The sequence below is a fragment of the Ovis aries genome, chromosome 19 (genome assembly GCF_016772045.2).
Source record: "Ovis aries strain OAR_USU_Benz2616 breed Rambouillet chromosome 19, ARS-UI_Ramb_v3.0, whole genome shotgun sequence".
Classification (NCBI taxonomy): Eukaryota; Metazoa; Chordata; class Mammalia; order Artiodactyla; family Bovidae; genus Ovis; species Ovis aries.
The window spans coordinates 52522947-52550682 of record NC_056072.1 but is presented as its reverse complement, the minus strand read 5'-3'; the positions used below and the strand labels follow the sequence as shown (position 1 = coordinate 52550682).

Genomic DNA, 27736 nt, shown 5'->3' with positions numbered 1-27736 from the left:
AATACCAATTTACCAACGAGGCTGAAGACTTGTACAGTATAAACTAGAGAGTACTGCTGAGAGGAATTGACGACTTAAATAACATAAAGACATCCCATGCTCTTGAACTGGAAGACAATATTGTTAGGATGGCAATATTCCTCAAAATGATCTATGGATTCAGAGCAACCCCGATCAAAATCTCAATGGTGCTTTTTGCACAAACAGAAAAAATGAAAGTAAATTCATATGGAATCTCAAGGAATCCCAAATAGCCAAAAGAATCCTGAAAGAGAATTAAGTTGAAGGACTCATTCTTCTTGACTTCAAAACTTACTACAAAGCTACAGCAATCAAAACAGTGGGACACAGCCCTAAGGACAAACTACAGACCAATGGACAGGAGAGAGAGCCCGGAAAGAAACTCCTGCATATACTGTTAAATGATTCTCAACAAGGGCACAAAGAACATTCAATAGAGAAAGGACAGTCTTTTCAACAAATGGGCCCGGGAAAGTAGGACCTTCACATGCAAAAGAAAGTACGTTATACCATATACAAACATTAACTTGAAATGGATCAAAGACCTAAATGAAAGAGCTAAAACTATAAAACTCTTAGAAAAAAAACAGAGGAAAAGCTTCATGATCTTCTATTTGACAATGGTTCATGGGGTGCAATACCAAAAGCAGCCTCAACAACAGAAAAAGAAAAAGGTAAAATGACCATCAAAATTTAAAACTCTGCACATCAAAAGACATTAGCAGAAAGTAAAACTACAACCTTGGGAGTGGGAGAAAATATTTACAAATCACTTATCTGATAATAGGCTTAAAATCCAGAACACATGAAGAACTACAATTCAACAACTACAGTCAAAACCCAATTAAAAAATGAGCAAAGCAATAGCAAAAAGAAAAAAATAGGGGGAAAGGATTGATAAACACTTCTCAAAAAAAAAAAAACCCCACACAAATGGCCATAGGCACATGAGATGTTCAACATCACTAATCATCAGAGAAATGAAAATCAAAACTATAACCACAATTAGTATCTAATGGTAAATTTTGTGTTTATGTATATTCTACACAACTTTTTTTAAAGCAAAGGGAAAAAATAGGCTCATTTTTTCAGCCCATTGAAAGAATCCCTCTTAAAAGCTGAGTTTTGGACTTCTCTGGTGGCTCAGTGGTAAAGAATCCGCCTGCGAATGCAAAAGACATGTGGGTTCAACCTCTGATCTGAGAAGATCCCACATGCTGCGAAGCAACTTAAGCCCAGGTGCCACAATTATTGTGCCTGTATCCCAGACCTCCACAAAAGGAGAAGCCACCTCAATGAGAAGCCCTGCGCACCACAACTAGAGTAGCTCCAGCTTGCTGCTGCTGGAGATAAGTCCACTCAGCAACAAAGACCCAGCAGAGCCAAAAATAAATATATAGTTTATTTAAAGGCCAGTTTTCTGATAGCCTGGGCCTCCTTCCCATTGCAAGGGGCATTGAGGATGCTGTTTTGTTCTTTGTGTTCTGCCCTCAAACCCAAATTCCAATCATCTGGGCCCTAAATCTAAGCCAACAGCTCCAGTCGACTAGCTACTGTTTATAAAGTTGAGGTCCTGAGCATCCCTGGGCCACGAAGTTTGCAGAGATGACTGACAGGACCGAAAAGTTGCCAATAAAAACAGAAGGCAATTCTGCTGGCTTTCACTCTCTATTACTTCCCCTTCCTCTTTTCTAGCAGGACATCAGAGAGCCATGCAGAAAAGCAACAAACCAAAGCGACCTGCCCGACTCTTTTTTTAGTTGGAAAATGGCCTCCCTGTTTTCCCCAATCCCTTGCAGGTCTAGATAACATCCTTTGTATTTTGCACACTTGAGGACAAAGTTTTTGCCCATCCAAACACAGCAGAATAAACAACGTCCATCCTCCGTACTCTACAGTCTCCAGTGCTCTTGCATATAGATAATCTAACAGAGTAAATAATCCAGTGAGAACGAACGTTTAGGGGTTGTTATCCTCCACTGGAGACATGAAGAAACCGAGGCTCACGGAGATGAAGCAATTTGTTCCACATCTCACAACCCCAAGTGACAGGTCCAGGGTTCGCACAGAAGCAGTGAGCCTCAGAGTTCTCCTTTCCCTCGATTACTTCCGAGAGAAGAACAAAGTAGAAACAGAATCAGGCCATTTTGGCTTCAAACAAGACCAAGGAACAACGCTTCCAAGTCTGGCACCCAGTAGGACTACACAGTCCAGCCCCAAAGAAGAGCCTGGTAAACAACTAAGCGCCCGCCTCTTTCCCCGAAGTCTACCCTAAATCTAGAAATGGATCTTTCTTGTCGGGTTTCTGTACTCAAGGCTTTCAGCCGGGCGCTCAGAGTACACTCCGTACTGCCATTCTCCGAGCGCTCTGGCATACAGGCCGGATGGTCATGCGAAAACGTTAGACTCAGCGTGTTCAGACGCGAACAAACCACGCCTAAACCAATGACCATGAGAAACTCGTAGTGGCCCTGGAGTCCCATACGGAAAACACAGGAGCCAAAGGGACTGCGGAGCGACGACCACTGCCCTACCCGTCGCTACGCATGCGCGACAGCACCTGCGAAGGACAAACAGCTCTAGCAAAGCCACATGGACTGGGCTGGCACAGACGCAGTGCGCATGCTCGAACCGCGCGCATGCGTGACCTCGGCCGTTGCCTTTTCCCAGCAGCCCCCTGCCCTCTCGTCGCTATGGCGGATCCAAATGTTGGTTACCTCAGCCACGGCCCTCACAGGGCATTCCTCACCTTGCGTCCGGTTTTCTCCCGTAGGGCCTTCAGCCGTTCCTTTCGCCGCAACGCCTCTTCCTCTAATCGGCCCACACCGGCCGCAGTCGCCGCCATCTTGCCCACAGACAACCCCCCCTCAACCTTCTTTCGCCCCTCAGCGCGCAGGCCCAAGGTGTAGATGAGCCTCTCACGGCCAATCCAGGGACGAGAATGGAAGAGCAGGAAGACCCGAAAGCCAACCAATGGACCCGCCTTCTTCCTCCCTCGCGACTGTCCGAATCTTCGGGGCCGGTAAAGAAGGCTCCAAGGCTCGATTCGTCCAATGCCAATTAGGGAAAAAGCGGCAAGAGCAGCCAGACCTGAGTGAAGGAGGATAGAGCGCATCGATCTCTCTGGTTTTTACCTAGGCGCCACTTTGCAATTGGCTGACCCATCTTTTTCTTCTGAGTAAACTCCGGGAGTTGGTGATGGACAGGGAGGCATGGCGTGCTGCAGTCCATGGGGTCGCAAAGAGTTGGACACGACTGAGCTACTGAACTAACCCATCTTTGTCCACTTCTGATTCTTCAAGGCTCGAATGCCTTCAGGAAGGCTTCCCTGACTGTCTCCATTCCGACCCCAGATTAAGTGGTCTGCCTTTCCTTTCCTCTTAAGATACCAGTGGCTTCCTTGATACACTTGTTCATGGGCCCCTGGGCCCTTCTCTGGCCGCTGTCAGCTCAGACAGAGCCTAAGCAGAGCAGGGCTTGGCTGAATGACCATTTTCCTCTGGGTTCAAGGATGCTCCCCTCCCACCTCGAACCCCTCATGGGGTGGCAGAGTACCCGGAGCCAGACTACCTAAACTGAAGAAGAGCAAACCCCAACCTGGGCCCAGGGGGCCCCAAGAGACCACTCTGAGCTTAGTTCCTGAGAACTAAGCTGACAGTTGGTGTGGCCTTGGCCAATAGGTGCACCGCTCCGCAGCTGGAGCTGCCACGGTATCCTTTCAAGTTAATTAACATGGCCTGACAACCGACAACAGAGAGACCTCTTTGGCCGAAGTCAGTATCTTCTGATAGCCTATCCAGATTCCCAGAGCCACACTTCCTCCCACCTCCTGAGGAGAGGAGCCCATGCCCTCCTCTTCCCCCCACCACCCACACCCACACCCGTGACTTGTCTCAACAAGGCCGTTCCCCGCTTGTGGTCTCCCTTCCCAGTCTGACAGCAGGTGGACACCCACTCCTTCCTTCCCAGTTCCCAACAGAGATCTCCAGGGCCACACAACCCTATTTAGCCTGTCCCCACAAATGACCCTCTTGACCTCTGTACCCTGGGCCTTTTGGTGCCCTTCCAGGTATCCAGGTGATACACAATAGGAAGGTAGTCAGTGCTCAGGAAATGTCAGAAGTAGGATGGATGGGGTAGGGAAAAAGGCCAGAGTGGAGGAGATGCCCGTGAACCCACGAGGACAGCACAGGATGGGTATGGAGACAGAGTGTGTCTCCTCTTGGCCACCCAGGGTCTAGTGGCTTCCAGACTCAATTCCTCCAATTGATGGTAACTCTCTGGGTCCTGCAACCCCACCCGCAGCCCCCCAGCAGCCCCAATAGAGGGCCTTACCCTTGGCCAACAACAAGGGCCCTCCTCACTTCTCAGGGTGCTGGGGAAGTAGGGAAAGAAGGATGCCCAGGGGTGATGGTGGCACTGGTTCTGAAAACTGTCTGGCATCTGTCCCTGTTCATGCTGCCCAAATGGTCCTCATTTGGCCCATCGGGGCTTCAGTTTCTCTGCCTGTCAAACAGAGGCACGAGGCACCCTTTAGCCTTTATTCTCTTGAAGTTAAAACAAAAGATGTGAACCAAGTGCTGAACCCTGGAGTGAAGGCTGCCTCCACTTGGAGCATCTAGGAAGGCTTCCTGAAGGAGGGGATCCAGGCGAGGTGAAAGCTACTGCTAAACAGGTGGAGGAAACTGCTCGCCCAGAGCTATTTGAGTTTTGTCCTAGTTTTCTTATCCCCTCGCCCCACTCCACACTCCCGTCGCACTATTCTGCTCCACTAACAATAGGATTAAAAAAAAAAAAGGTGGCACTTCGGTCTCCGCATAAAGCACTTAGACCAGCACCTGGCACGTATAAGTTCTACAAGTGGTCATCACGGTTATTGTCCTCACAACTTGTTGAAGGACACTGCCCATCTACCCGCGGCCCGCAGCCCCTTCCCCCAAGCCCGCGAGCCTCTCCCTTGCACGAATGGTGGCCGTCCAGCCAGGCGGGCTGCGTGTCAGTCAGGTCTAGACCTGGGGCAAGTCTGGAATCCCAGACCCCGACCCCAGTCCGGAAGGCTCAGATTGGCCCTACCCGAGGCACTGGTAGCGCGCGGATTTGGGGGAGGGGTGCGGGGCCGCTGGGCGCCCTCCGGGCCGCCCTGACTTCAGGCTCCTCCTCCCGCCGGGCTCCCCGCCCTCTGCTCGGTCCCGGGAGGGGCGGGGCGGCGGTGGCAGCCGCCGAAGTGCAGGAAGCCGGGCGGCGGCCGACCGGGAGGAGGAGCGCGGCGGGGGCCAGTACTACTTCCCCCAGTAGTACCGGGCCGCTCCGCCCTGGAGTGACGCCCTCCGCCCATGGGCCTGGCCGAGGGCAACCGGCGGGCGGCGCGGAGGAGGAGGCGGTGGCGGCAGGTGGCGTGCAGCAGCGCCGGAGCCCGATCGGGCCATGGCCGCCTCGGAGCGGCTCTACGAGTTGTGGCTGCTCTACTACGCGCAGGTGAGCCCGCCCCGCCCCGCGCTCGCCGGGCCCCCAGCTCCGCGCGCCCGGCGCCTGCTGCACCTGCGCTCGGCGCAACCTGGGCCGCGTATTTGCGCGCGAGCCGGGGTTGCTCCGGCTCCGCACGCACGTGTGCGCCCCCGGCCCGCTGGTGCCTCTGGCGTTTACACCTTGGGGTCTGTCCTCGCGGGCGCGCGCCACGCTGGAGCCTCTTGGGTGCTGACTGGGTAGCATCGGTTGTGCCGGAGGAGAGGGGCCTGGACCAAGCCGGCCTTTATCTCTTTTACACATGGGGAAACTGAGGCCCCGGCGGGGGGTCCAGGTTGGGAGGCTTACTTTGCATTTGGGCTTGCTCCTCCTGACGGCTGTGCCCAGTTGGGTAGTCTTGGTCTACGGGTCTGAGTGGGCTTGGTGGGAGGTCACTACTTCTGTCTTGGGTCAACTCATCAGATCCGCTGCAGCGAACTGACCGTGGTGAGTTCCTGACCCCAGCCGGCCCCATCCCAACCCCGGGCGCGGAGGAGGGTGTGGGTTACCGGGGGTCCAGCCCAAAGAAAAGATTTTCTCTGGATGCTCAGGGTGGAGATGGGGAATGCAGACTAGCTGGGAGGGATGTTTGAAAGGGATGGAGGGATACCATTTTCTCCTGAGATTCTCATCCTGCCTCATTGACTACCTTAAGTGGCCTCAAGGTGATGGGAGCAACCCAGGTGTCCCCCAAACTGTATCGAACACATAGGGCCCCACTTTCCTTCTGTATCCACAGCAAGGAGAGAACCCAGGGCAACACCCCTCTGCCCTTCACCCAGCACCAACTTTCCTCCTTGCACCTGCCTCGCATCACACTCCTGGCTCAGGCGCACCTTGGGCACAATGGACTATTGTGTGCTCCTGATCTGGGCACTGGGGGGAAGTTCATGCTCGTATCAGCCGGCCCTCTGAGAAGAGGCTAGCCCACTGTCTCTCAGGACTGCAGGCTAGGTCTGGGGCCCCAGGGACCAGGAATCCAGCCCACAAAGGCCATAGCTTCTTGAGCCCGCTCGGGTGGTGAGAAACCCAGGCATCTGGCAGGAGGCAGTGAATAGAGTAGAGTCCATCTTTGGTGTGATTCAGAGCATGCATGCTGTTTACACCCTGAGCTCCATTTCCATATCTGTAAATTTGGCACAGTCCTGGCCTGGAGTGGCCTGGACTCTGCAGAGGGGTAGCCAGTATGACTGGGGTAGCCAGTATGACTGGTCCAGGCCAGAGAAGCTTCCTGCTTCCCTGCTCCATTGGATCCGGTTCCCCTGGCTTCTCTGTCTCTATGTCCAAAGGCTGGTCCTTGTGATGGAGAAAAGCTTTAGGAGGAAACTTGCCACTGGCCCTTATGCTTCTCATTGCCCTCGTGGTTGCGGGCAGGTTCTTGGTCTTCACTTCCTTCAGTTGTAACCAGGTGAAGGGGGGCTTGGATGAGGTGATACATCTGAGGGATGTTAATTGTGCTTCTGATTGTCCCCGTGGTCGTGGGCGGGTTCTTGGTCGTGAGTTTCTTCTCTTGTGATCAGGTGAAGGGCTTGAACGAGGTGATGAGTCTGAGGGCTGTTAATGGTGGGTCTTCAGGCAGGGTGGCATGCTTCTGGGGGAAGGTGTGTCTTGGTTCCCCAGAACCAAACCTCCAACACGGGTGCCTCCTGCTGCCCCTTCTAGCTGAGTTCTGCAGGCAGTCAGTTCCTCACAGGTGTTTAGCATTCACCTGTGCTGAGTCCCTTCTCTGCCTCCCACTCCTCACCTCACTGGGGAGGTGTGGGGCACAGCCTAGCTGGTTGTAGCCTTGGAAGCCTGGGCAGGCAGGGGACAGCCTGGGGCCAGGCAAACAAATCCAGGATATGAGTGTGAACCCCGGAGCCGGGAGGGGCCAGGTTTCCTGGGGAGAGGAAGCTCCAGCCAGCCTCCCAGCACGGCCTTCCTGCCGGCTTGGTCCTGCTGCTCCCGGAACGTGGTCTCCACCCTCTGCACTGGGCTCCCAGGGAGTGGTTGGAGTGGTTGGTGGCTGCCCGCGTCAGAGCCCTGCAGGGACCTATTGTGTATGTGCTCAGGGGAGTGGAAGATAGGTAAGGGGTTGAACTGATAGAGGCTATTAAGAAACCCTGAGCTGGCCAGCCACCCAGCCAGTAGGTCCCCCAATACTTTCACCCCTCCCTTCAGCAGTGAGAGCTGACATCAGCTGGTAAACCTGTTTCCCCAGTTGTGGGTTTGGGCCCGCCCAGGGAGCACCCCCGTTTCTGCCCTTCCTTTCCCCTCACAGACCCTAGATTCAGCCCCCCTCACCCCGTACCTCTGGGGGCCACGAGTGGGTGAGGGGGCTGTGGGTGGCTCCTGAAGGAGGACCACAGTGAGCCCTAGACATCACTCAGTCTGAGCCTCCCAGGGCCTTAGCGGGGAAACCAAGGCAGGGTCGTACGCAGGTTGTCCCGCAGAGCTCCAGCCAGCCTCTGCCCTGCTTTCCTTTACCTAGGAAAGGCCTGGCTCCATGGGCAGAACTCAGGTGGGCCTGCGCCCTGTCCCCCCCACCCCGACCGAACTGGACCTCAGCCCAGGCATGTCCTGGTTTGCACCCTCATTGTGCTTGCTACTCCACGGTTTCACCTCACATTTAGTAGGTGCTTCCTGGGTATTAGCTGGATGGAGGCATTAGGCCCCAGAGCAGCGACTTGTCAGGGATATGGTGCCAGAGGACAGAGTTTGGGCCTTGAGATCTGAGGGCGCAGGACAGGGAGGATCAGGCACATGGCCGTGGGAAATAGAGGCAGGATGTCAGGAGTGAGAGGGACTGGTGGCAGCACGCCCAGAGGACCCCCCAGCAGGGCTTCCCTAGTGAGGGCTTAGGAAGTGGGCACAAGGATAAGGGGGCTGGGGACAGCACCCAAAGGCTGCAATTGGTGTGTAAAGGTGATGCAAAATATGCAGATGCGCGGCCCCCTTGCAGCTGGAGCAGCGGTGTTGCTTGGTAGCCCTCCAGTGAAAGGGAGCACTGGGGTGCATGAGAGCTGAGGGGCACTCAGGGGCCCAGAGGTCGGGACAGATGTTGAGGGTACAGGTGTGGAGCCCAGGCTGAACTCCATTTGTGTCATTGAGGACATGGGGCTCCAGGGAGGTCAGGTGAGAACTCCAGCTGACCTTGCTTTGCCCACCCCTCCTGGTCCCTCACCCTGAGCGATGAGCCCTGATGCATCATGGGAACCTACTCAGGCCCTCTGCTCCCTCTGGGACCTTAGCTGGGCCATATTTCTTCTTATGCCTCAGTTCACCCTCTTGAGATGAGGAAAAGGACCCCCTTGCTGCTTGGCCGCACCAGTCCCCTTCCATACCTCATGGGGGCAACCAGGGTTTCCTCCTCCCTGCCTTCATTAGTGAGGCAACTGAAGAGGGAGAGACTGAGGTAACGGGGAGAGTAGCATAGAGCCCAGAGTTGGGGGAGGGGCTGGTAATCACTGGGTACGTTGTTATGGCAACTGGGGAGCTGATGTGGAAGTGTGGGGTCCCCATGGAAACAAGTCGGTTACTATGGGGACCCTGAAAGGAAATTCTTGGTTTCCATGGTGATAGGACAAGGGGAAGGTTAAGCCCTAAGGGGTGTTACGGAGACCAGAAGGTCCATGCCTTTCAAGAGCCCCTCCCCAGGTAAGGGGAGTGGCTGGCCCAGCCACCTAGGCCCTTGAACCACTAGTCTCACTTGCCTTGGCCCTGGAGAAGTCCCCATCTTCGTGTTTCATTCCTTGGTCTGAGGTCCTCTGAGTCTGACCTCCAGTCTTCCTGGTGTAGCCCAAAGCCACTTTCAGCTTAACATTGCCATCCCCCTCCTGATGCTGACTGGGAAGACGCCCAGGCCTGAAAGAGGTCATCCCGATCGGGCTCCATCCCACCTTATCCCATTTCTGTTTGCCTGTTCCAGGAGAAGGGGTGCTGCCTGGGAGGAATCACCACTGCGGAGCCTCAGTCTGCTCTCCCTACCCTGCTCCTAACACTACCCCAGGGCCCACCATGATCCTCCCATTCCACTTGCCTGGACAACCCAGCTGGGGAGTAGCCCTTGGGACTTTGGTTCAGCCAGTGACCCAAGGTCTGCCACTCACCTGTCACTCATGGAGGTGGGTGGGGAGAAGAGAGTGATGCTGTAGATGCCAAGGGCTTGGAGAGGCAGAGCCCACTCACCTTAGCACATGCGGGCGGGTATGGTCGGGAAGCCTTTACCTGTTAAACAAAGCAATGATCTTTAAAGAGGCAGCTGAAACAGGTTAATGTCTCGGTTTTTCTGTGTGTTAGATTTTTGTTTGTATTGGAGTGTAGTTGCGTTACAGTTTGTGTTAGTTTCAGGTGTGTCGCAAAGTCAGTTACACGTGTACATATGTCTGTTCTTTTCCAGATGCTTTTCTCATATAGGTTATTTTAGAGTACTGAGTAAAGTTTCCTGTGCTATACAGTACTCCTTTATAATTATCTATTTTATATATATGTGTGTGTGTGTGTGTTAATCCCAACCTTCTAATTTATCCTTCGCCTCTACCTTTTTCCTTTGGTAACCATAAATTTGATTTCTAAATCTGTGAGTCTGTTTCTATTTTGTAAATAAGTTCGCCCATATCATTTTTTAAAAATTAGATTCCACATATGAGTGATATCACATAATATGTCTTTTTGTCTCACTTCTTTTAGTATGACAATCTCTAGATCCATTAATGTTGTTGTAAATAGCATTATTTTGTTCCTTTTTATTGCTGCATAATATTCCATTGTATATATGTACCACATCTTTTTTTTTTCCTCTGTTGATGGACATTTAGGTTGCTTCCCTATCTTGGCTATGGTAAATAGTGGTGCAGTGAAGACTGAGGTGCATGTATTTTTTTCAAAGAATGTTTTTGGTTTTTTTTTTTTCCCAGATATATGCCCAGGAGTGGGATTGCTGGGCCATATGATTGCTCTATTTTTAGTTTTTTAAGGAACCTCCCTACTGTTCTCCATTGTGGCTGTACCAATTTGCATTCCCACCAACAGTGTAGGAGAGTTCCCTTTTGAGAGATTACTGTTAAGTAAGCTACCAAGTGTAAGAATCGGGACTGGACTCCAGAATCCATGCCCTTACCCACATTCAGTGTGGGACCCCCGACCTCTGAAGTTCCAGAGAGAGCTGCATCTTGCGGGAGGTGCTGACTCTGATAGGGAATGTTCAGGCAGAGGAAACGCGGAAAGCCAAACACATGCAGACCTGTGGGGTTGGGAACAGTGAGTAATACCATGAATGTGGCGCATGAGGCTGGCAGTGACGTGGGCACCACGCCAGTGGGGCTTCAGCTGGAGGCGGCGGCAGTGGACATACCCTGAGCCTGTGGTAGGGCGGCTGGCCGGCTGCTGCAACAGTGGTGTAGCCAATGTGCCCTGGGGGGCGCTGGCTGCTGTTTAAGGAACTTTTGTGTTTGATGGTGATGGGGGATTTGGGGCAAAGTCTGGGCCCTGGGACACAGGGCAGCTTTCAGGCTTGGGGTAGGGCAGGCAGGTCTCAGGCAGCATGGTGCCAGGCACTCAGTGGTCCCTGTGCCCCCGACAGACAGCCGCGCCCACCCATCTTCCCGGTTAGCTCAGAGTTGTGAGGAAGTGGTGGTTCCCTGCCCGTCCAGGGTCTCGCCAGCCCTCGGGAGCTCCCCTCCCTCAGCACCAAGTGTCCTCAAGGCTGGTGGGGCATAAATTGGGGTCCCTAGAGGGGTAACTCTGAGAACCGCCCCCCACCCCCCACCCCGGGAAACTGACCTCCCCCACACCCACAGTTTTCTCCCCGCTGCAGGGCCCAGAGCGGAGTGTGGCTGCTACTGACCTTCCTGATGGGAGGGGCAGGGTTGGGACCCTGGGCCAGGCAGGTGGGGTGGGGAGTGGGCTGGCCTGCCCATGCTCCTGTTCAGAGCTGGAGTGGGAAGGAGGAGCCGGCGAGGCGGATCGTTGAGAGGAGTGTGGGAGCCGAGGCAGCACAGCCGCCTCTTTCAGGCTCTGGAACCTTCTGCACATGGCACTGCCTCCATGCACAAGGCCCCTGCTCTTCTCAGCTTCCCAGTCCCCCAGCACTGCAGCCTCAAGTCATAGGACCCAGGTCAGAGCCAGGCTGAGGCCTCCAGGGGTGAAGAGGTGAGACCCACAGAGTCAAGACAGGCAGTTACCCCTTCCCCTGCCTAGTCCTGTGCTTCAGAGACCCCTCCAGAACCCACCGAGGCTGCCGCCTGCACTGCCTCAGCCCTGAACCCAGCCCAGCCTGGACCTGTTGGAAGTCTGCAAGACCGGACAGGCAGAGGATATGGTTCTAGGGACAGGAAGCAGGAGGTGTGCAGAGTTTGAGGGGGCCCATCCGGGTCTGGGAGGGTTGATCGAGGTGATGGACATAAAGAGGGTGAAGGATTCCTGCTTAAGTACCACAAGCGCAAGTCACAAATGGCACCAGGGCCTGGGTGGGGAGCAGAGGCCTGCACAGGAGAGTGTGCATCACAGATATGAAGGCCAGACAGGCTGGAGAAGCAGGCCCTGGTTGGACTAGGGACCCAGGATGCCTGGCTTAGCAATTAAGCCTTTATCTTTGGTCCAGGGAGGGAGGACGTGATCATATGTGGCTTGTAGGTGCTCATCAGAGCTACAGTGGGCAAAAGAGACTCATGTTTTGGGTGGGAGAGACGGTGGCTTGACTAGGGGTGGTTTAGAGGAGAAGGCGGGATGGTGTTGGGACAGTTCTGCAGGTAGACTGGGATCTGTGGGATCACCCAGGCAGAGTTGTGAGTTGTGCAGTCAGCTCGGCTGACTGACTCTAGCCACCGTGAGTGGGCCTGGCCTAGAACATAGGTCTGGCTTTTAGCATCCTTCGAGGTACAGCTGCAGCTGTGGTGGTGCATGAGGCATCCCCTCAGGGGCCCCCCGTTTTCCCATCTGCCATGGGAAGAGTTCAGAAGAAATAGTCTTGAGAGCCCTGGCCAGCTCTGGTGTTTTCAGGGCTGGGCATGCTGGTGCCCTTGCTGGTCTGTGGAGAGGAGAGGTATGGAATGGACAGAGGTAGGTGAGCAGGGAGGCAGCCAGCAGCATAGGGTGGCAAGGTCACCAAGGAGAACTGACCGGCAGAAAGTCCTGGTGGTGTGCACCCCAGAGGCCGCACCCTCTCTCTGAGCTGCCTGGGTCTCAGCTCTGTGACAAAATGTATGAGAGGGTTCAACCACGGGGCGGAGGGCTGCTCTGCCACAGTTTCTGGGGGGCCTGGCCCAGTCTGCTGGGGTCAGGCCCTCTTCCCCTGGGGCCCGTTCAGTCCTGGCCCTGTGGTGTGAGGCCCACAAGTGGCCAAAACATGAGCTGTCCATGCAGATAGTTGTGCAGGTCCTGGAGTTGAGGTCTTGGCAGCCGGGGAACAGGCTTGGGGTGTTGCCTGTGATGAGTCCCTGGCCCGTAAAGTTTCTCCACCTTAGTCCCTGTCCTTCCCCTCTGCCCCTGGGAAAGAAAGTTGCCTTCTGGGCCCTACTGTTAGATGGGAGCTCCAGATGACGCCAGCGTCGAAGGAGGGAAGGTGGAAGGATGGAAGGAGGAGCTTAGTTCCAGGCCACCGCCCACTCTATGCCCTGGGAGGAGCTTAGAGGTCAGGGCTGTCTGGGGCTTACCTGTGTGCCTGCAGCAAGAGACCTGCAGGGCCAATGGGGAGCCAAGACAAGACTTGGCTTGAGGGCAAGGCAAAGGTATGGATGAGTCCTCCAGTATTATTTCCTGGGCCAGAGGCCTCAGACCCTGCTCAGGGAGCTGTGGGTGCCCTGAATGAAGGGCACTATTGTAGTAGGGACCACAGGCTGTCCCTAGATAGGCCGGACTTCACGCCTATACAGCTAGTTTCTGTCCACAAACTCCACCCAGGGCAGTGTGACCCCCGCCCCTTTGTGCTGCAGGCCCCACCCCCGGTGCTAGGCTGGGTCCTTCGCAGCTTCATTTGCTGGGCCCTGGGTGCCCCAGGCCCCCCCACATCCCTGCGGTCTGCCGGGAGGAAGCGGCCCCCTTCCCCCACCGTGACTCTGCGCTTCCTGCCCCAGGGGCCAGGGCGGGAGGGGACATTTCCCGTTCACACCAAAGTTTCCCTGGCTGGTGGCGCCCAGACCTGGGCTCAGCCGCTGTCGCTCTTGCCCATGGAACCAGCTCTGGGACCTGGGGTCCAGGTAACCAGCCAGGGTGGGTGGAGGTTCCTGGGGCGAGGTCAGGCATTGCGCCTGCACATGTGGGTGGGGTGTGTGTGCATGGCTCTGCCTGGTCAATGGTGCACATGCATCCTGAGATGTACAGTCCAGGAAGGTTTCCTGGAGGTGGTGCCTGCGAAGCTGGGAGAAGGTAGCAGACGAGAGCCCAGCCCATAGCTTTGGATTCAGGGAGGCTAGTGGGTTGGAGACCTGTAGTCCCAGCACCCTTGTGGGCCACAGCCACACTCTAGACGTGTACACACTTAAGCTCCTCCCCTGCTGGTGTCAGGCTTGCCTGGATCCCTAAGAGTTTAGGAAGTGGGAGCAGAGACCGGGAGGCCAAGAAGTGCAGACGGGGGTGCCTGGGAGTGGTCAGTATGTCGGGCAGTCCTCTGGTGCTGACCTTCCACTTCCTGTCTTCCCCCCCTTTCTCTCCCCACCCCCCAACCTCCCCTCCCGCTCTGCCTGCAATCTCTCTCCAACCCCATTCACTCCCCACCTCTGTCCACTGTGCCCCTTCTGTGCCCTCCCTTGCAGAAGGACCTGGGCTACCTGCAGCAGTGGCTGCAGGCCTTTGTGGGTGCCTTTGAGAAGAGCATCTCCCTCTTCTCTCTGGAGCCACGCAGGTGAGGCTGGAGCTCCTCAGAGGGTGGGAGACTGAGGGGTCCTCGGTGCCCAGTGACGCCTCCCTGCCCCCTGCAGGCCAGAGGAGGTGGGTGCCGAGGTGCCGCTGCTCCCTCTGGACGTGCTGCATGTGCTGGCCGAGCAGCTGGACGCCAGGGACCTGGAACAAGCCCTGCTGCTGCTCAAGCTCTTCATCATCCTCTGTAGGTGGGTCCCTGTTGTCTTCACGGTGGGAGGGCATGGAGCTGGGGCCCGGGGTAGGAGCTGGCATATCACTGGGACCTCTCCCATCATTCACTCATCAGGAACCCTGAGAACGTAGAGGCGGGCTGGGGCCGGGTGCTGGCGCCCCGGGTGCTGGCGCTGCTGACCCAGTTGGTGGCCGAGGTGAGGTGGCCTCTACCCTGGGGGTGGCAGGTGGTAGCCACGGCCCAGCTAACACCCTTCCACCCTCTCCGTCTGCCTATAGCTGAAAGGACCCCCATCACCGCAGGAGGACCGTGGGCCTCAGCTAGAGATTGTAGCCCTGCATGCCCTGCTTCTCTGTGAGGGCCTCTTCGACCCATACCAGACCTGGCGGCGCCAGCACAGGGGGTGAGAGGTGGCCCACTGGCAGAGGACCCAGAGAAGACCGGGGAGAGGATTGGGGTGGCCCACGTGCAGGGGTGGAAGGGGCGGGGTGCAGGCCCCTGAGGGGGTGTGACCCAGGAGGAGTGAAGCGCTGGCCTCACCTTGGCCCCTACCCTATCCCTGCCCCCCCAGGGAAGTCATCAGCGCCAAGGAGAAGAGCAAATACAAGTTCCCTCCAGCTGCTTTGCCCTCTGAATTCAGCGCCTTTTTCCGAGGTCAGGCCCCACCCCCATCCCACTCCGCTCCATCTGGCCCCGCCCTCAAACCTGAGCCCCTTCCTGTGGTTTCCCCATTGCACATGCAGTAAGGACCCACTTACTGCGGCTGCGCTTGGTGCTGGGAGAAGGAATGTGAATGGGCCTCTATAGGGAAATGGGAGTTTAGGGGCAGAGAGGAGAGGAAGGGCATGTCTACACAAAATGAGTAATGTCTTTTCTGAGGGGGGAATTGATTTGCCTTCCTGCTTCTCTCCTATCTCCTGGATCCCTCCAGTGACTTGTACCCCATTCTGGCCTGGACCGTTTTCAAACTGTCTGGTCCAGTCTTTTTGTCCCTGTAGCTCCACCCAGTCTCCTCACTTCCGCATGACAGTCTCTACAGTAGGTGTCCCCCCTTCCTGCTAACCCCTCAGCACATCTCTAGGCACCTGTTCTCCCTGGGCACCTTATGCCCCTGGGTCTCCTCTCTCCTCTCATTGGAAGGAGACTGGCCAGGATCTCAGATGGGCCTAGGGCAGGGTCTTTCCTGGTGGCTCAGATGGTAAAGGAATCCGCCTGCAATGTGGGAGACCTGGGTTCGATCTCTAGGTCGGGAAGATCCCCTGGAGAAGGAAATGGCAACCCACTCCAGTATTCTTGCCTGGAGAATCCCCTGGACAGAGGAGCCTGGCGGGCTACAGTCCATGGAATCGCAAAGAGTTGCACATGACTGAGCGACTTGCACTAAGCCACTACGAGGGCAGGGTGCTGCCTGGACAGGGGCAGGCCAGCTTGGGAAGGCGGTGGTGTATTGGGCTAGAAAATATCTCAGTGTTTCTGGGTTGCCCCAGGGAGCCGTGGGCTTGGGTCTGGAGTGGGGGCAACACCTCCAAGAGGGGAGATGCCCCTGGGGAGTTCCCTGGCTCGGCTGTTCCACAGCCTGAGTACTCTTCTTAATACATGCAGGATTTTGTTCTCCGTGCCGTAAATTCCTCTGTGGGGCCCTGACACCCTCAGAATCCCATCCTGCTCCTCCCCACAGCCTTCCTTTCCAGCCCCCTCTCACTCTCTGCTCTCCAGCCATGGTCCTGTTCCTAGGGAAGCCTCCCACCCCATCCCACCAGTCAAGGCAGCCCTGCATGGCCCCAGCCCCCACACACTCATGTGACCCAGAGCTGGTCCTTTCTGCTCTCTGGGTTTCAGTTCATGTCCTGGCATCCTGTCCAGCTTGGCTGGAGCAGAGCCAGGTGGGCCTCCCAGATATGACGCTGTGAAAGCCCCTAGAAGTCCCAGTGCGGGTGTGGGGGATGGGGTGTGGGGCATCTGTGTAGTAGACACTGAGGGCCCCCAGAGCTGCTCACGGCAAGCTCCAACTGTCACAGCGCAGAGGGACCAGATTTGCATCTAAGAAACTAAACCCTAGGTTGCCGTGGGGAAGTGTGTATGGGGGGCGCTCACCCTGGGGTCCTCACTTTCAGGATTAAGGATACAGGGGTCTGGCTAGGCTCTCAGGGCAGAGCCATGCCCCTTACAAGCTCCCCAAAGAAGGGCTGTGTCCTCCTGAGAAACCCTGGCACAGAGTCACGACACTTCAGAGGCTCCGAGCGCAGAACCAGTCTTCTCCCTGAGATGTGATCTCCCAGCCTCTGTTCTGTGGCCTAGCCATCCCAGGGCACCCACCTCTTGTGTGGCCCCTGGACCCACAGCCCTGCAAGCTTGCTGACCTTGTCTTGCCCCCTCCCCCGTCCAGAGAGCCTGCAAGATGCAGACCGCTTGCCTTCTGTGCTCCTGCTGCGTCTCATCCACCTCTTCGGAGCTGTTCTTGCGGGAGGGAAGGTAGGCTGGGAGGAGCCTGTGGGCCAGGGAGTGGCTGTCTTGGGGTCTCTCTGCTGGGTGAACCCACTCCCCATCTCTGCCCACACCTGCAGGAGAACGGGCAGAAGGCTGTGAGTGCCGGCTCTGTGCAGGGCCTGCTGGGTGTGGTGCGGGGCTGGGGCCACAGGCCAGCCCAGGACCCCCACCTGGTGCCGCTGGCCCTGGAGGTGCTGGTGGGTGCCGTACACGTCTTGCATGCCAGCCGCGCACCCCCGCGGGGGCCAGAGCTCCGAGCCCTGCTGGAGGGCTACTTCCGCGTCCTTAATACCGACTGGCCAGCCGGGCCAAGCCCAGACCCTGAAGAAGCCCATGTCACCCTGCGGGTCAGCATGCTCGGTGTGTATGGCCTCTCGGGGAGGTGGCATTAGCAGGGGAAGCCCCAAGGGTGATGGAAAGGCTGGCCTGGGCAGCATGGGAGGAAGGTTTTAGGCTGACCAGAGGTGCTGCTGGCAAGAGGCTTGGCGGGGCTGACCCTTGACCCCTCCACAGATGCCATCCCAATGATGCTGGCGTGCGAGGACCGGCCAGTGCTGCAGGCCACCTTCCTCAGCAACAACTGCTTTGAACACCTGATTCGCCTCATCCAGAACAGCAAGGTGGGCGGGGCCCAGGTCAGGGGCCTGGAACCGGAGGCTTGGGGGCACCATGTGTGGATGCTGAGCAAACGGGCTGGATGGGCTGGGGCTGGTGGGGTGGCTTGCTCTTCAGTGGGAGGGCCTGGCATCAGGATGCTCTGGACCCCATAGGAAGAGGGTGTCATAGAAGGATGGGAGCTGCCCTGGCCCCCCGTTTCCCTTCTCCCCAGTCCCAGGTGTCGGGCAGGAGGGAAAGCTCAGCTGTTTCGGATGCAGTGTCTACTCCTGCCCACTCATCTGCCCCCGGCGCTGTCCCTCTGGGCAGGTGTGGGTGGCTCAGCTTCCTGCTCTGCTCTCGTGCCGGGGGGCACTTGGCCTGGGGCTCAGGGCACATCCTTGCCTTTGGGGGGAGCCCTGGCAGCCTCCCCAGGTCCTGCTCTAACCCCACCCTTCCCTCATCTTTTCTCTCCTCTGCCCCTCCACCTTATGCTCTCCTGCATCCCCACAGCTGTACCTGCAGGCCCGGGCGCCCCCTGAGGGGGACAGTGACCTGGCTACCCGGTTACTGACTGAGCCCGATGTCCAGAAGGTACCACCCTCAGGCCAACACCACCTCAGTCACGCACATCCCTGGGCATGTACCCCTTGGGGCTCCCTCTGAGCCTTTCTGCAGTTTGCAGGGGGAGCCTAGTGATGGGGCTGGGTCCCCCACGCGCTCTCACCGGCCTTCCAGATCCCCAGCCCAAGGAGCCGCACAGGAGGGATCTGTGCCCTGCTTGGTGTTAGTCCTGGGAGCTGGGGTTTGGCTTTGCCGAGCCAGAAGGAACCTTCGATACTCAACCACCCACCTCCATTGCACCAAAGCAGAAACAGGAGGCCAGATACTCAGGGATTTGGCTGTGGGCACTCACAGAGGGGGTCCCTCACATGGGGCCACTTCTTTGCTTGAATCCTTGTACTTGCCCTAAGCAGGTCCCTGGGAGTTCCCCATCCCCTCATGACCTCATGCCGTGCCCCCTGCTCACCTCACCTGTGGGCTCCAGGAGGCTGTAGGGTGTTGGTTGGGGGCTCTTCTTGGGGTAACCCCTCTGTGGCTCAATACCTGGGCCCCCATGTCTGGAGCCCCGCCCTGGCTCTGGCCTCATGAAGCAGCCCCGTGTGTCTATGCACTTGGCTGTTTCCTGAGAACCTGCAGGTCCATTCCTCTACAAAGCAGGCGAGACTGGTGAGACCCCTGCTTTTTACAGATGAGGAATCTGAAGCCTGGACAGGGGAAAAAGATGGCCTGAGATCCCCTAGGGAGTCGGGCAGAGCTGGGGCCAAGGGCCCCATGGAGCTGAAATACAGTCTAGCACCTGCTGACACACAAGTCCTCCTGACCCTCACCGCCTCAGTAGGGCAGGGTGAAGGAGTAACATGCCTTGGGCTGTTGGGTCTGTCCAGGCTGAGCCTCTGTCCCCACCTGGATCTAGGGGAAAGGGGCAGGTTAGGACTTAAAGGTCTCGAAGGTTCTTTTGGTTCTAACATCCTGTGATTGATTGTCCCTAAATCCCCCGACTCCCTGTCAATCATCATGGGTGATGGGGCACTTGCCAGCCTGCCTGCACGTGTGTCTAGCTTGGGTGGGGATGGGTGGAGACCGAGGCCTATGAACCCACCAGACAGTGATGGGCAGAGGGCTGCGGCAAAAGTGTTCACTGGTGATCTTCCCAGGCTCGGCTTCTTCCAGCCTCTCTATCAGAGTGGGTCTTGCCAAGCTGTTCAGAGGGGGCCCTAAGGTCAGGGTGAAGGTCACAGTAGTTTGGGCAAAGGTAGACACTCTGGTGTCCATGTAAGGGTGCCACCCTCTTGGGGCCCCCAAGCCCACTCAGCTACTGGCCTGGGTGCTGCCCCTGTAGTGACATCCTGGCACCTGCCTCTCCTGACTGCCCCTCCTCACCCCAAGGTACTGGACCAGGACACAGACGCCATTGCGGTCCACGTGGTCAGAGTGCTGACCTGCATCATGAGTGGCTCCCCCTCCGCCAAGGTGAGGATGCTGCCATCGCGCTGCAGTAGGGCCATGGGGTAGGGTTAAATAGAGTGGGTCTGGCTGATGGCTGTCAGAGCAAGTGAGCTGGGGAGGTAGCCATCCTGCCCTCTGGGGTACAGATCAGCCCATGGGGCAGGTATGGTCATTCGTCATTAGTCCTAGGAGCTGGGTGTCTTGGCTGGAGGGGAACGGATGCTTGTGGCTGACCACCATCTGTAGCCCTCCGAGGCAGAGCCGTTCCCCCCCGTCCCGCCATGGGTCCCCGCCCCTACTATCACCGTGACCCAGAGTCAGAGCTGGGCGAGGGAGCCCTGAACCTCCTCCAAGCTTCCCATGGGTTGTGAGCGTGCCCTGGGGCCCACATCCGTGCTCACGCCTTTCCCACCCGTCCTGGCACAGGAGGTGTTTAAGGAGCGCATTGGCTACCCTCACCTGCACGAGGTCCTGCAGAGCCACGGCCCCCCCACCCATCGGCTGTTGCAAGAGCTGCTCAACATGGTGAGGGCAGGGGCTGGGGGTCAGGGCCCCCATGGGCAGCCAGGACTGAGTCAGGGCAAGCATGGAAATGAGCTCTCCGCTTTGGGGGACCATGCTGACTGTGGCCCGTACACAGTGTGACCTGTGTCCTGACCTTGTGTGTCAGGGTCATGGGCGAGGATTCCAAGCTGCATGGGGTCCAGAAGCTATTGCTTGTTAGCAAGTCCCAGGATGATGCAGGCAGTCCCACTGTTGCGAGGGTGGCCTGTCCCATGCCAGCTGGCTGGGGGCTAGCCCATCCTCTCCCCCAACAGGCTGTGGAGGGCGACCACAGCATGTGTCCCCCACCGCCGATCCGCAACGAGCAGCCAGTGCTGGTGCTGATGAGGTGGCTGCCGACCCTGCCCACGGCCGAGCTGCGGCTCTTCCTAGCACAGCGCCTCTGGTGGCTCTGTGACAGCTGCCCTGCCAGCCGTGCCACGTGCGTGCAGGCCGGTCTGGTGGGCTGCCTTCTGGAGACGCTCAGCGAGGGGGTAGCCCTGGGGGCCCGCTGCCAGGAACAGTTGTTGGCACTGCTGCAAGCACTGGGCCACGTGTCGCTAAGGCCCTCGGAGCTGCGTCGCTTGCTTCGCCCGCCACCAGGGTTGGACTTGGGGCCAGGCGGAGCAGAGGCTGGGCAGGCCCGCCACGCAGGTGCCATCATCCGTGCGCTCTCTGGCATGGCCCGGCACCAGGGCCCAGCACGAGCCCTACGCTACTTTGACCTAACACCCAGCATGGCGGGCATCATGGTCCCCCCTGTGCAGCGCTGGCCAGGCCCTGGTTTCACCTTCCATGCCTGGCTCTGTCTGCACCCCACGGCTGGAGCGCCTGCCCCTGCCCCCACCCCCACCCGGCCGCTCCAGCGGAAGCAGCTGTACAGGTAGGTGACTGCCAGGGGTCAGGGCATGCTGCCAGGGTGAGCGGGAGAACCAGCAGGCTTAACTGGCTTGGCTGGCCCTCAGCTTCTTCACCAGCAGCGGCTCGGGGTTTGAAGCCTTCTTCACGGCGGCTGGGACCCTGGTGGTGGCTGTGTGCACCCGGAAGGAATACTTGACCATGAGCTTGCCTGAAGTGTCCTTTGCCGACTCTTCCTGGGTGAGCCTCCATCCTCACGTGGCCCAGGGTGGTGCAGGGGGCACCAGGGCCTCACCTGATCTCGTGACTTCTGTTGTAGCACTGTGTGGCCATAGTCCATGTGCCCGGGCGCCGGCCCTTCAGCCAGAACCTGGTCCATGTCTACAAAGACGGCCATCTGGTCAAGATGGCACCCCTTCGCTGCCCTTCCCTTAGTGAGGTGTGCTAGGCTGGGTTTGGGGAGGTTTGGGTAGCTGGGGGGCCTTGGACAGGGTGGGCCCTGGAGCCCCTGTTTCCCTCCCCCAACCCAACAGGCCTCAGCCTCTGGGGTCTGTGCAGCCTTGGGAGTCCCTGAGGAAGGTGGAACCCCAGGCTGTAACATGACCTGACCAACTGACCCCCAACCCTGGCCCCCACAGCCTTTCTCGTCCTGCTGTATCGGGTCTGCTGGGCACCGCACAACGACCACCACCACGGGGCTGCCTGCGCCACCGGGCCCCACCGCCCTGGCTCACACTCACCCCTCACTCACCCGCTCCCAGTCAGTCCCGGCCACCACAGGGCTTGGCTGGGGGTCCGGGCTGGTGGCCCCCCTGCAGGAGGGCAGCATCAGCTCTACCCTTGCCGGCACGCAGGACACTCGGTGGGGCAGCCCCACCTCCCTGGAGGGCGAGCTGGGGGCTGTGGCCATCTTCCATGAAGCCCTGCAGGCGGCCGCCCTGCGCGTCCTATGCGCCCTGGGTATGCAGCGTGCTCCCCACGCCCCGCCCCAGCCCTACCCCTGTTCCCAGGACCCAAGAGGTTGGGTCTCACAGTGTCCAGGCCCGAAAGAAGGGCTCCAGTGGGGAGTAGGTATCCCCAAGGGTCTGTCCTCTGATCAGGCAGAGAAGAGGCAGGCTCTGGGTGGGGTCTGGCTGCAAGCCCAACCAGGTCTGAAGCCCCCTGCCCACCTCCAGGGCCCAATGAGACAGCACCCTTCAAGCCTGAGGGTGAACTGCATGAACTTGGCGCCAAACTGCTCCTCCATTACTCACCTCAGGTATGGGGGGCTGGGCAGTTGGCTCAATCTCCCCCTGGTTCCCGCCCTCTACCTCCTGCCTCCCCCTGTCCCACACTGAGCCTTGCTTACCCCCTGTTCCCAGGCCTGTAAGAACAACATCTGCTTGGACCTGTCCCCTGGCCATGGGTTGGATGGCCGGCTTACGGGCCATAGAGTGGAAACCTGGGACGTGAAGGTGTGTGCCCATGTGGACAGTGTGTGTAGGAAGTGTGAGCACTGCAACTTGTGTGCAGGGTGGGAGTGGCTCTGTGTCCTGGGAGGTCCTGAGGAGACCCAGGATTCCAGGTTGGAGGGTCTGCTTGGGTGGAGGGGGCAGGAGATGAAGCGGTGCTGCCCTCACGGAGGCTCCCTGCCCACAGGATGTGGTGAACTGTGTGGGAGGCATGGGTGCCCTGCTGCCCTTGCTGGAGCGAGTGGCTGCACAACCCCAGGAAGCCGAGGCAGGTCCAGCAGAAACACATGACCTTGTGGGGCCCGAACTGACCTCTGGCCACAATGTCCAGGGCCTGCTTCTCCCACTGGGCAAGTCCTCAGGTAAAGTGTCCCTGGTGCCTGTGTTGGTGAGAGAAGACCTTGGCCTGGCAGGGGGCTGGAGTGCTTGAGGTCTCACAGCCCGACAGGCCTTTGACGCACACCTGTCCCCTTCCTGGTGGCGGCAGAGAAGCGAATGGAGAAGAATGCAGTGGCTGCCTTTCTGCTGATGCTGCGGAACTTCCTGCAGGGCCACCCTGTGAATCAGGAGAGCCTGGTGCATTGCCAGGGCCCTGCCATCATCGGGGCCCTCCTGCGCAAGGTGAGGCCTGCTGGGGCAGGCGGGGCCTCATTTGACCAAGGGGCTGTTGGTTGGAGGGACAAAGCCGGGGCGCCTGATGCCATCAGTCAGGGAGGGCCTCCTGGGAGAGGTGGCATTTGAAAGGAGGGGCAGGGTTGGGCCGAGAGGGTCTGGGGAAGTACCAGCACAGGCTAGGGCAGGACACTCACACAGGAGGCCAGGAGCTTATACTTCAGGGGGCAGGGAGCCCCCAGAGGGTTTGGAGCAGGCAGGATGTTTGTGTCCATCTACCTGCGCAGGGCAGGGTGGAAACTGGGAGGCCTGACAGCAGGTGGACAGGGCCTGACATCTCACCCCAGCTCCTGCCCCCACCCAGGTCCCCAGCTGGGCCATGGACATGAATGTGCTCATGTCTGCCCAGCTGCTGATGGAGCAGGTGGCAGCCGAGGGCAGTGGGCCCCTCCTGTACCTGCTCTACCAGCATTTGCTCTTCAACTTTCACCTCTGGACCCTCAGCGACTTCGCTGTGCGCCTGGGTAGGTGTGCCGACTTGGGTGAGGGGATGCCGTCAGCCAGGGTGGCAGTGGACGTTCTCAGAGGTTATAGCCCTGTAGCTGATCTGAGGGGATGATGACCCTCCCCTGGTCGGGGTGGGGGGGTCTGGCAGTGGCATGGCCCTGTCCTGGAGGATGGAAGGGACCCAGCTCAGCATGGTGGGCTGAGCCCTCTGCTGATGCCCGCTCAGGCCACATCCAGTACGTGTCTAGCATAGTCCGTGAGCACAGACAGAAGCTGCGGAAGAAGTATGGGGTCCAGTTCATTCTTGATGCCCTGCGTGTCCACTACAGGTGAGGCTGGCAGGGGCAGATGGGCTGGGGTGCTGATGCTCCAGCCTCCGGCCTTGGGGGCAGGTCTGTACAGCCCCCAGCTCACCTGCCAGCCCTCCTTGTTCTCGCCTCCCTTCGGTGCCCGGTGGTTTCCCTGGCCCTGGGTGACGTCTCTGCTGGGACCTGCCCAGTCCGCAGCGCGAGCGCCCCCTAGCCGCCGACGACCTGCGCACAGTGCAGACGTCACTCCTGGGCCTGGCCCGGGAGTTTCTGGTGCGGAGCTCTACCGCTGATGACCTGCAGGTGGTGCTAAACTTTCTGGCGGCCTCGGGTGATGATGGCCAGGTAGGCTGGAGGTTGGCAGAGGTGAAGCCTGGATGAGGGGTAGAGCGTGGACCATGTTGCGGGCCTTGGGTGGGGGCGGGGCGCGCTCAGCGTAAGCCTTTGTGTCCCCAGGTGGTGGGTGCGCTCGACCTGCTGCTGGCTCTGCTGCAGGGCTCCCCAGCACAGGAGTCTCTGGCTGTCTTCCTGCTGGAGCCAGGGAACCTTGAGGTGCTGCTGGCACTGCTGGTGAGGCCGAGGCCCATGCCCTTGCTGCCCGACCGAGTCTGCAAGGTACATCTAGCTCCTCCCGAACCCTGCATTCTCATTCACTGGGGCCCCTGCCTGAGTCCAGGGAGGGGCAGAAGGCCCCGGGCTAGTGGGTGGAGCTGTCTTTGCAGGTCCCTCTTGGAGCCCCACCCCTGTGTGGTGGCTTACCCTCCTACAGTAACTCCTTCCCCTTGATGACCCCCACACAGATCCTACGCAGACTGCAACAGAATGAGCGCTTACCTGAGCGCAGCCGTCAACGGCTCCGGCTGCGAGAGTGTGGTCTTCAGGGTCTCGTTGCCTGCCTGCCAGAGGGTGCCGTTTCCCCCCAGCTCTGCCAGGGCCTCTACAAGCTGTTCCTGGGGGCAGGTACAACCTGGGTGGGGCCACGAGGCAGGCCAGGTAGAGGGATGACATGGATCCAGGAGACAGGGCAGGTGGGAATCAGGAAGGTGTTGGTCCAAGAGCCGAGGCTGAGCCAGCAGCGGGGCACAGTCCCCCTCTGGGGTCAGTCCCTCAGGCCTTTTCTGACCATCTTCCCAGATTGCCTGAATCTCTCTGATCTGTTGGCTGTGGTGCAGCTGTCCCTCCAGGCCGACCTCAGCGTCCGCCTAGACATTTGTCGTCAGGTGAGTGGAAAATGAAAGCTTTGTTGGGGTGTGGGGTGGCTTCCACCCTGAGGGCTTTGCCTGCCTAGGATGAGGGGTCTCTGCAGGCCTCCTGTGCAAAGACCCCCTGAGGAGGGGTTGGGACAGGCTGTTGAGTGAGTCCCTCACTTCCTGTGCCCTGGCCCGACAGCTCTTCCACCTCATCTACGGACAGCCAGACATAGTGCGGCTGCTGGCCCGCCAGGCCGGCTGGCAGGATGTGCTGACCCGGCTGTTTGTCCTGGAAGCTGTCACAGCCGGCAGTCCCCTGCCCTTTACCCCTGAGCCACCCACCTCCCCAGAGCCAGCCTCACACAAGCCACCCACTGAGTCTCCTGAACCTTCGGACGTCTTCCTGCCCCCAGAGGCCCCTGACCCTGATGCCTTTTACCACGCCCTCTCCCCGTTCGCCACCCCCTTTGAGCTGGGCCTGGAGCGGGCCAGTGTGAGCTCAGGGAATACTGCCGGTGGTGGCAGCAGCAGCGGGACTGTCACTCCGGCCAGCCAGCCTGGCACACCGTCCCCGCTTGATGGACCCCGGCCCTTCCCTATGGCCCAAGGCCGCCACAGCTCCAGTCTCTCCAATGTGCTGGAGGACGGCAGCCTGCCAGAGCCCACCATCAGTGGGGATGACACCTCCAATACCAGCAACCCTCAGGTGAGGCGGGCCCTGAGGTAGGGCTCCTTGGGGACCCAGGGCAGCCAGTGGAGCTTTTCCAGAGGTGTGGTACTGTTTGACATCAGGGCTGTGGCAGCTAGTCGGGTCCAGTGCTTCCCCCTCATAACTTTCCTCTGCAGTGTGTTCTCTCAGGGGTGGCAGATATTCCAGAGCAGGACAACTCGTGCTGAGACAGTTGGGGGCACTTGCCAGGCTTTGGAAGGCCCTTGAGAGCCTGTGGGCCATGGGCTTTTCAGGGCCGAGAGCAGCACGGCTCTAAGAGTCCTACCTTGTGCTTTCTGGATCTGGGGAGGGGCCTTTGCTTATTCAACACCATTCTTCCAGAGGGTTCCGGGATGGTCCTTGAGGCCTGTGAGGTAACCATGCAAACTGCCTCATCTCCTCTTAGGAGTCCTGGAACCCCAGGATCCTCCCCGGAACTCAGGTGGTGGTCGGGTCCCACACTGTTTGTCTAGGCCCTCAGCAGCACACTGGCTGGGCTGTTGGCCAAAGGCTCGGCCTCCTGCTATGCCTACTAGTGGGTGGGTGGAGGTGTTGAACAGGGAGGGTGGTGGGGCAGTGATTCCCTCCCTCCCCAGCCTGCACTCCACACGCCCCCTGTGTCCGCAGCAAACCTGTGAGGAGGAGCTTTGTAATCTGCTCACCAACGTGCTCTTCTCGGTGACATGGCGGGGTGTGGATGGCAGTGACGAGGCCGCCTGGCGGGAGCGCGGCCAGGTCTTCTCCGTGCTTACCCAGCTGGGGGCCTCAGCCACGCTGGTGCGCCCACCAGACTGCATCAAGCGCAGGTGAGGGAGCAGGGCCGTGGGGAAGCCTGGGGGCCCAGAAGGCAGTCAGGTAGACACCAGAGTACCTCATTCCCCTCCAGCCTCCTGGAGATGATGCTGGAGTCAGCCCTGACTGACATCAAAGAGGCCCCCACTGGGGTCCTGGCCAGCCTCACCCAGCAGGCGCTTTGGCTGCTGCGTCTGCTGCAGGACTTCCTGTGCGCCGAGGGCCATGGTAACCAGGAGCTGTGGAGTGAGAAGGTATGGCAGCTCAGGGCAGGAGCACTGTGTTCACATGCCCCGAGGGCTCCTGGTCTGCAAAGTGGCTGAGTACACATGTGCAGTCATGGGGACCTCAGCTCTGGTATCTGTGAGCAGAGGTCTATCTGTATGTGCACTCTCTGGCCCCCAGCCCAAACCTTACCTCCCTCTCTCCTCACGGGCTTCTGGCCTCATCTGGTGATGGCCATCTGGAATATATGGTGTGCGGCAGCTCTTCGAAGGAGTGTGTAGCCTGCTGGATCGCCTGGGAGCCTGGCCACACCTGGCCAACGGCACAGCGGACCTCCGAGAGATGGCGCAGATTGGCCTGCGCCTGGTGCTCGGCTACATCCTGCTGGAGGACCCGCAGGTGAGCGCAGGGCGGCTGTGGGGGAAGGGTGCACAGCGGGTCTAGAGCTCGGGGAGTAGCTGGTGACACCCCAACTCGTCCGTCCGCAGCTGCATGCCCAAGCCTACGTGAAGCTGCACGCGCTGCTGCAGACCGCGGTGCCCATGCGCCGAGAGGAGGCTTGCTACGTGCTCTCCAAGCTGGAGGCGGCGCTGGCGCGGGCGCTGAACAACTCCCCATCAGAGACCCCCACCGAGAACGGGGAGCCCCCGGCCGCCGCTGCTGCTGCAGAGCGCTGCTCATGGCTGGTGCCGCTGGTGCGCACGCTGCTGGACCGCGCCTACGGCCCACTGGGGCTACAGTGGGGGCTGCCTTCCCTGCCGCCCACCAACGGGAGCCCCACCTTCTTCGAGGACTTCCAGGCCTTCTGTGCCACCCCCGAATGGCGTCACTTCATTGACAAGCAGGTGCCTGGGGCCAGGGGCACGGGCAAAGAAATGGGGGCTGGGGGCCCACATCGAACGCAGTCTCTTCTCCCTGTC

General features: G+C 58.8%; 2 protein-coding genes across 8 annotated transcripts in view; one reads left to right on the top strand and one right to left on the bottom strand.

The window, feature by feature from the left end:
• CCDC12 (coiled-coil domain containing 12) overlaps positions 1-5206 on the bottom strand; it is a 43225-nt gene extending 38019 nt beyond the window's left edge. Inside the window, exon 1 of the mRNA XM_004018503.6 lies at positions 2771-5206. Coding sequence (XP_004018552.4) covers positions 2771-3136 — 366 coding nt within the window. The 5' untranslated portion in view covers positions 3137-5206. The remainder of the gene's footprint in view (positions 1-2770) is intronic.
• Positions 5207-5373: 167 nt separating this feature from the next.
• NBEAL2 (neurobeachin like 2) overlaps positions 5374-27736 on the top strand; it is a 30145-nt gene continuing 7782 nt past the window's right edge. For 2 of the 7 annotated variants that reach the window (XM_042236336.1, XM_042236340.2), the window contains exons 1-31: positions 13606-13697; positions 14253-14341; positions 14418-14546; positions 14645-14726; positions 14809-14933; positions 15102-15184; positions 16917-17002; positions 17095-17377; positions 17531-17637; positions 18125-18205; positions 19562-19645; positions 20048-20146; positions 20440-21047; positions 21130-21262; positions 21342-21461; positions 21661-21982; positions 22198-22280; positions 22384-22476; positions 22661-22835; positions 22961-23094; positions 23450-23609; positions 23819-23921; positions 24092-24245; positions 24357-24515; positions 24701-24860; positions 25035-25120; positions 25290-25796; positions 26427-26605; positions 26686-26845; positions 27078-27215; positions 27305-27661. In XM_042236336.1, coding sequence (XP_042092270.1) covers positions 13668-13697; positions 14253-14341; positions 14418-14546; positions 14645-14726; positions 14809-14933; positions 15102-15184; positions 16917-17002; positions 17095-17377; positions 17531-17637; positions 18125-18205; positions 19562-19645; positions 20048-20146; positions 20440-21047; positions 21130-21262; positions 21342-21461; positions 21661-21982; positions 22198-22280; positions 22384-22476; positions 22661-22835; positions 22961-23094; positions 23450-23609; positions 23819-23921; positions 24092-24245; positions 24357-24515; positions 24701-24860; positions 25035-25120; positions 25290-25796; positions 26427-26605; positions 26686-26845; positions 27078-27215; positions 27305-27661 — 5109 coding nt within the window. In that variant the 5' untranslated portion in view covers positions 13606-13667. Of the gene's footprint in view, positions 5497-9430; positions 9627-13605; positions 13698-14252; positions 14342-14417; positions 14547-14644; positions 14727-14808; positions 14934-15101; positions 15185-16916; positions 17003-17094; positions 17378-17530; positions 17638-18124; positions 18206-19561; positions 19646-20047; positions 20147-20439; positions 21048-21129; positions 21263-21341; positions 21462-21660; positions 21983-22197; positions 22281-22383; positions 22477-22660; positions 22836-22960; positions 23095-23449; positions 23610-23818; positions 23922-24091; positions 24246-24356; positions 24516-24700; positions 24861-25034; positions 25121-25289; positions 25797-26426; positions 26606-26685; positions 26846-27077; positions 27216-27304; positions 27662-27736 lie in introns of those variants that run through there. The other 5 variants (XM_042236338.2, XM_027957720.3, XM_042236339.2 and 2 more) reach the window with 5 other exon arrangements.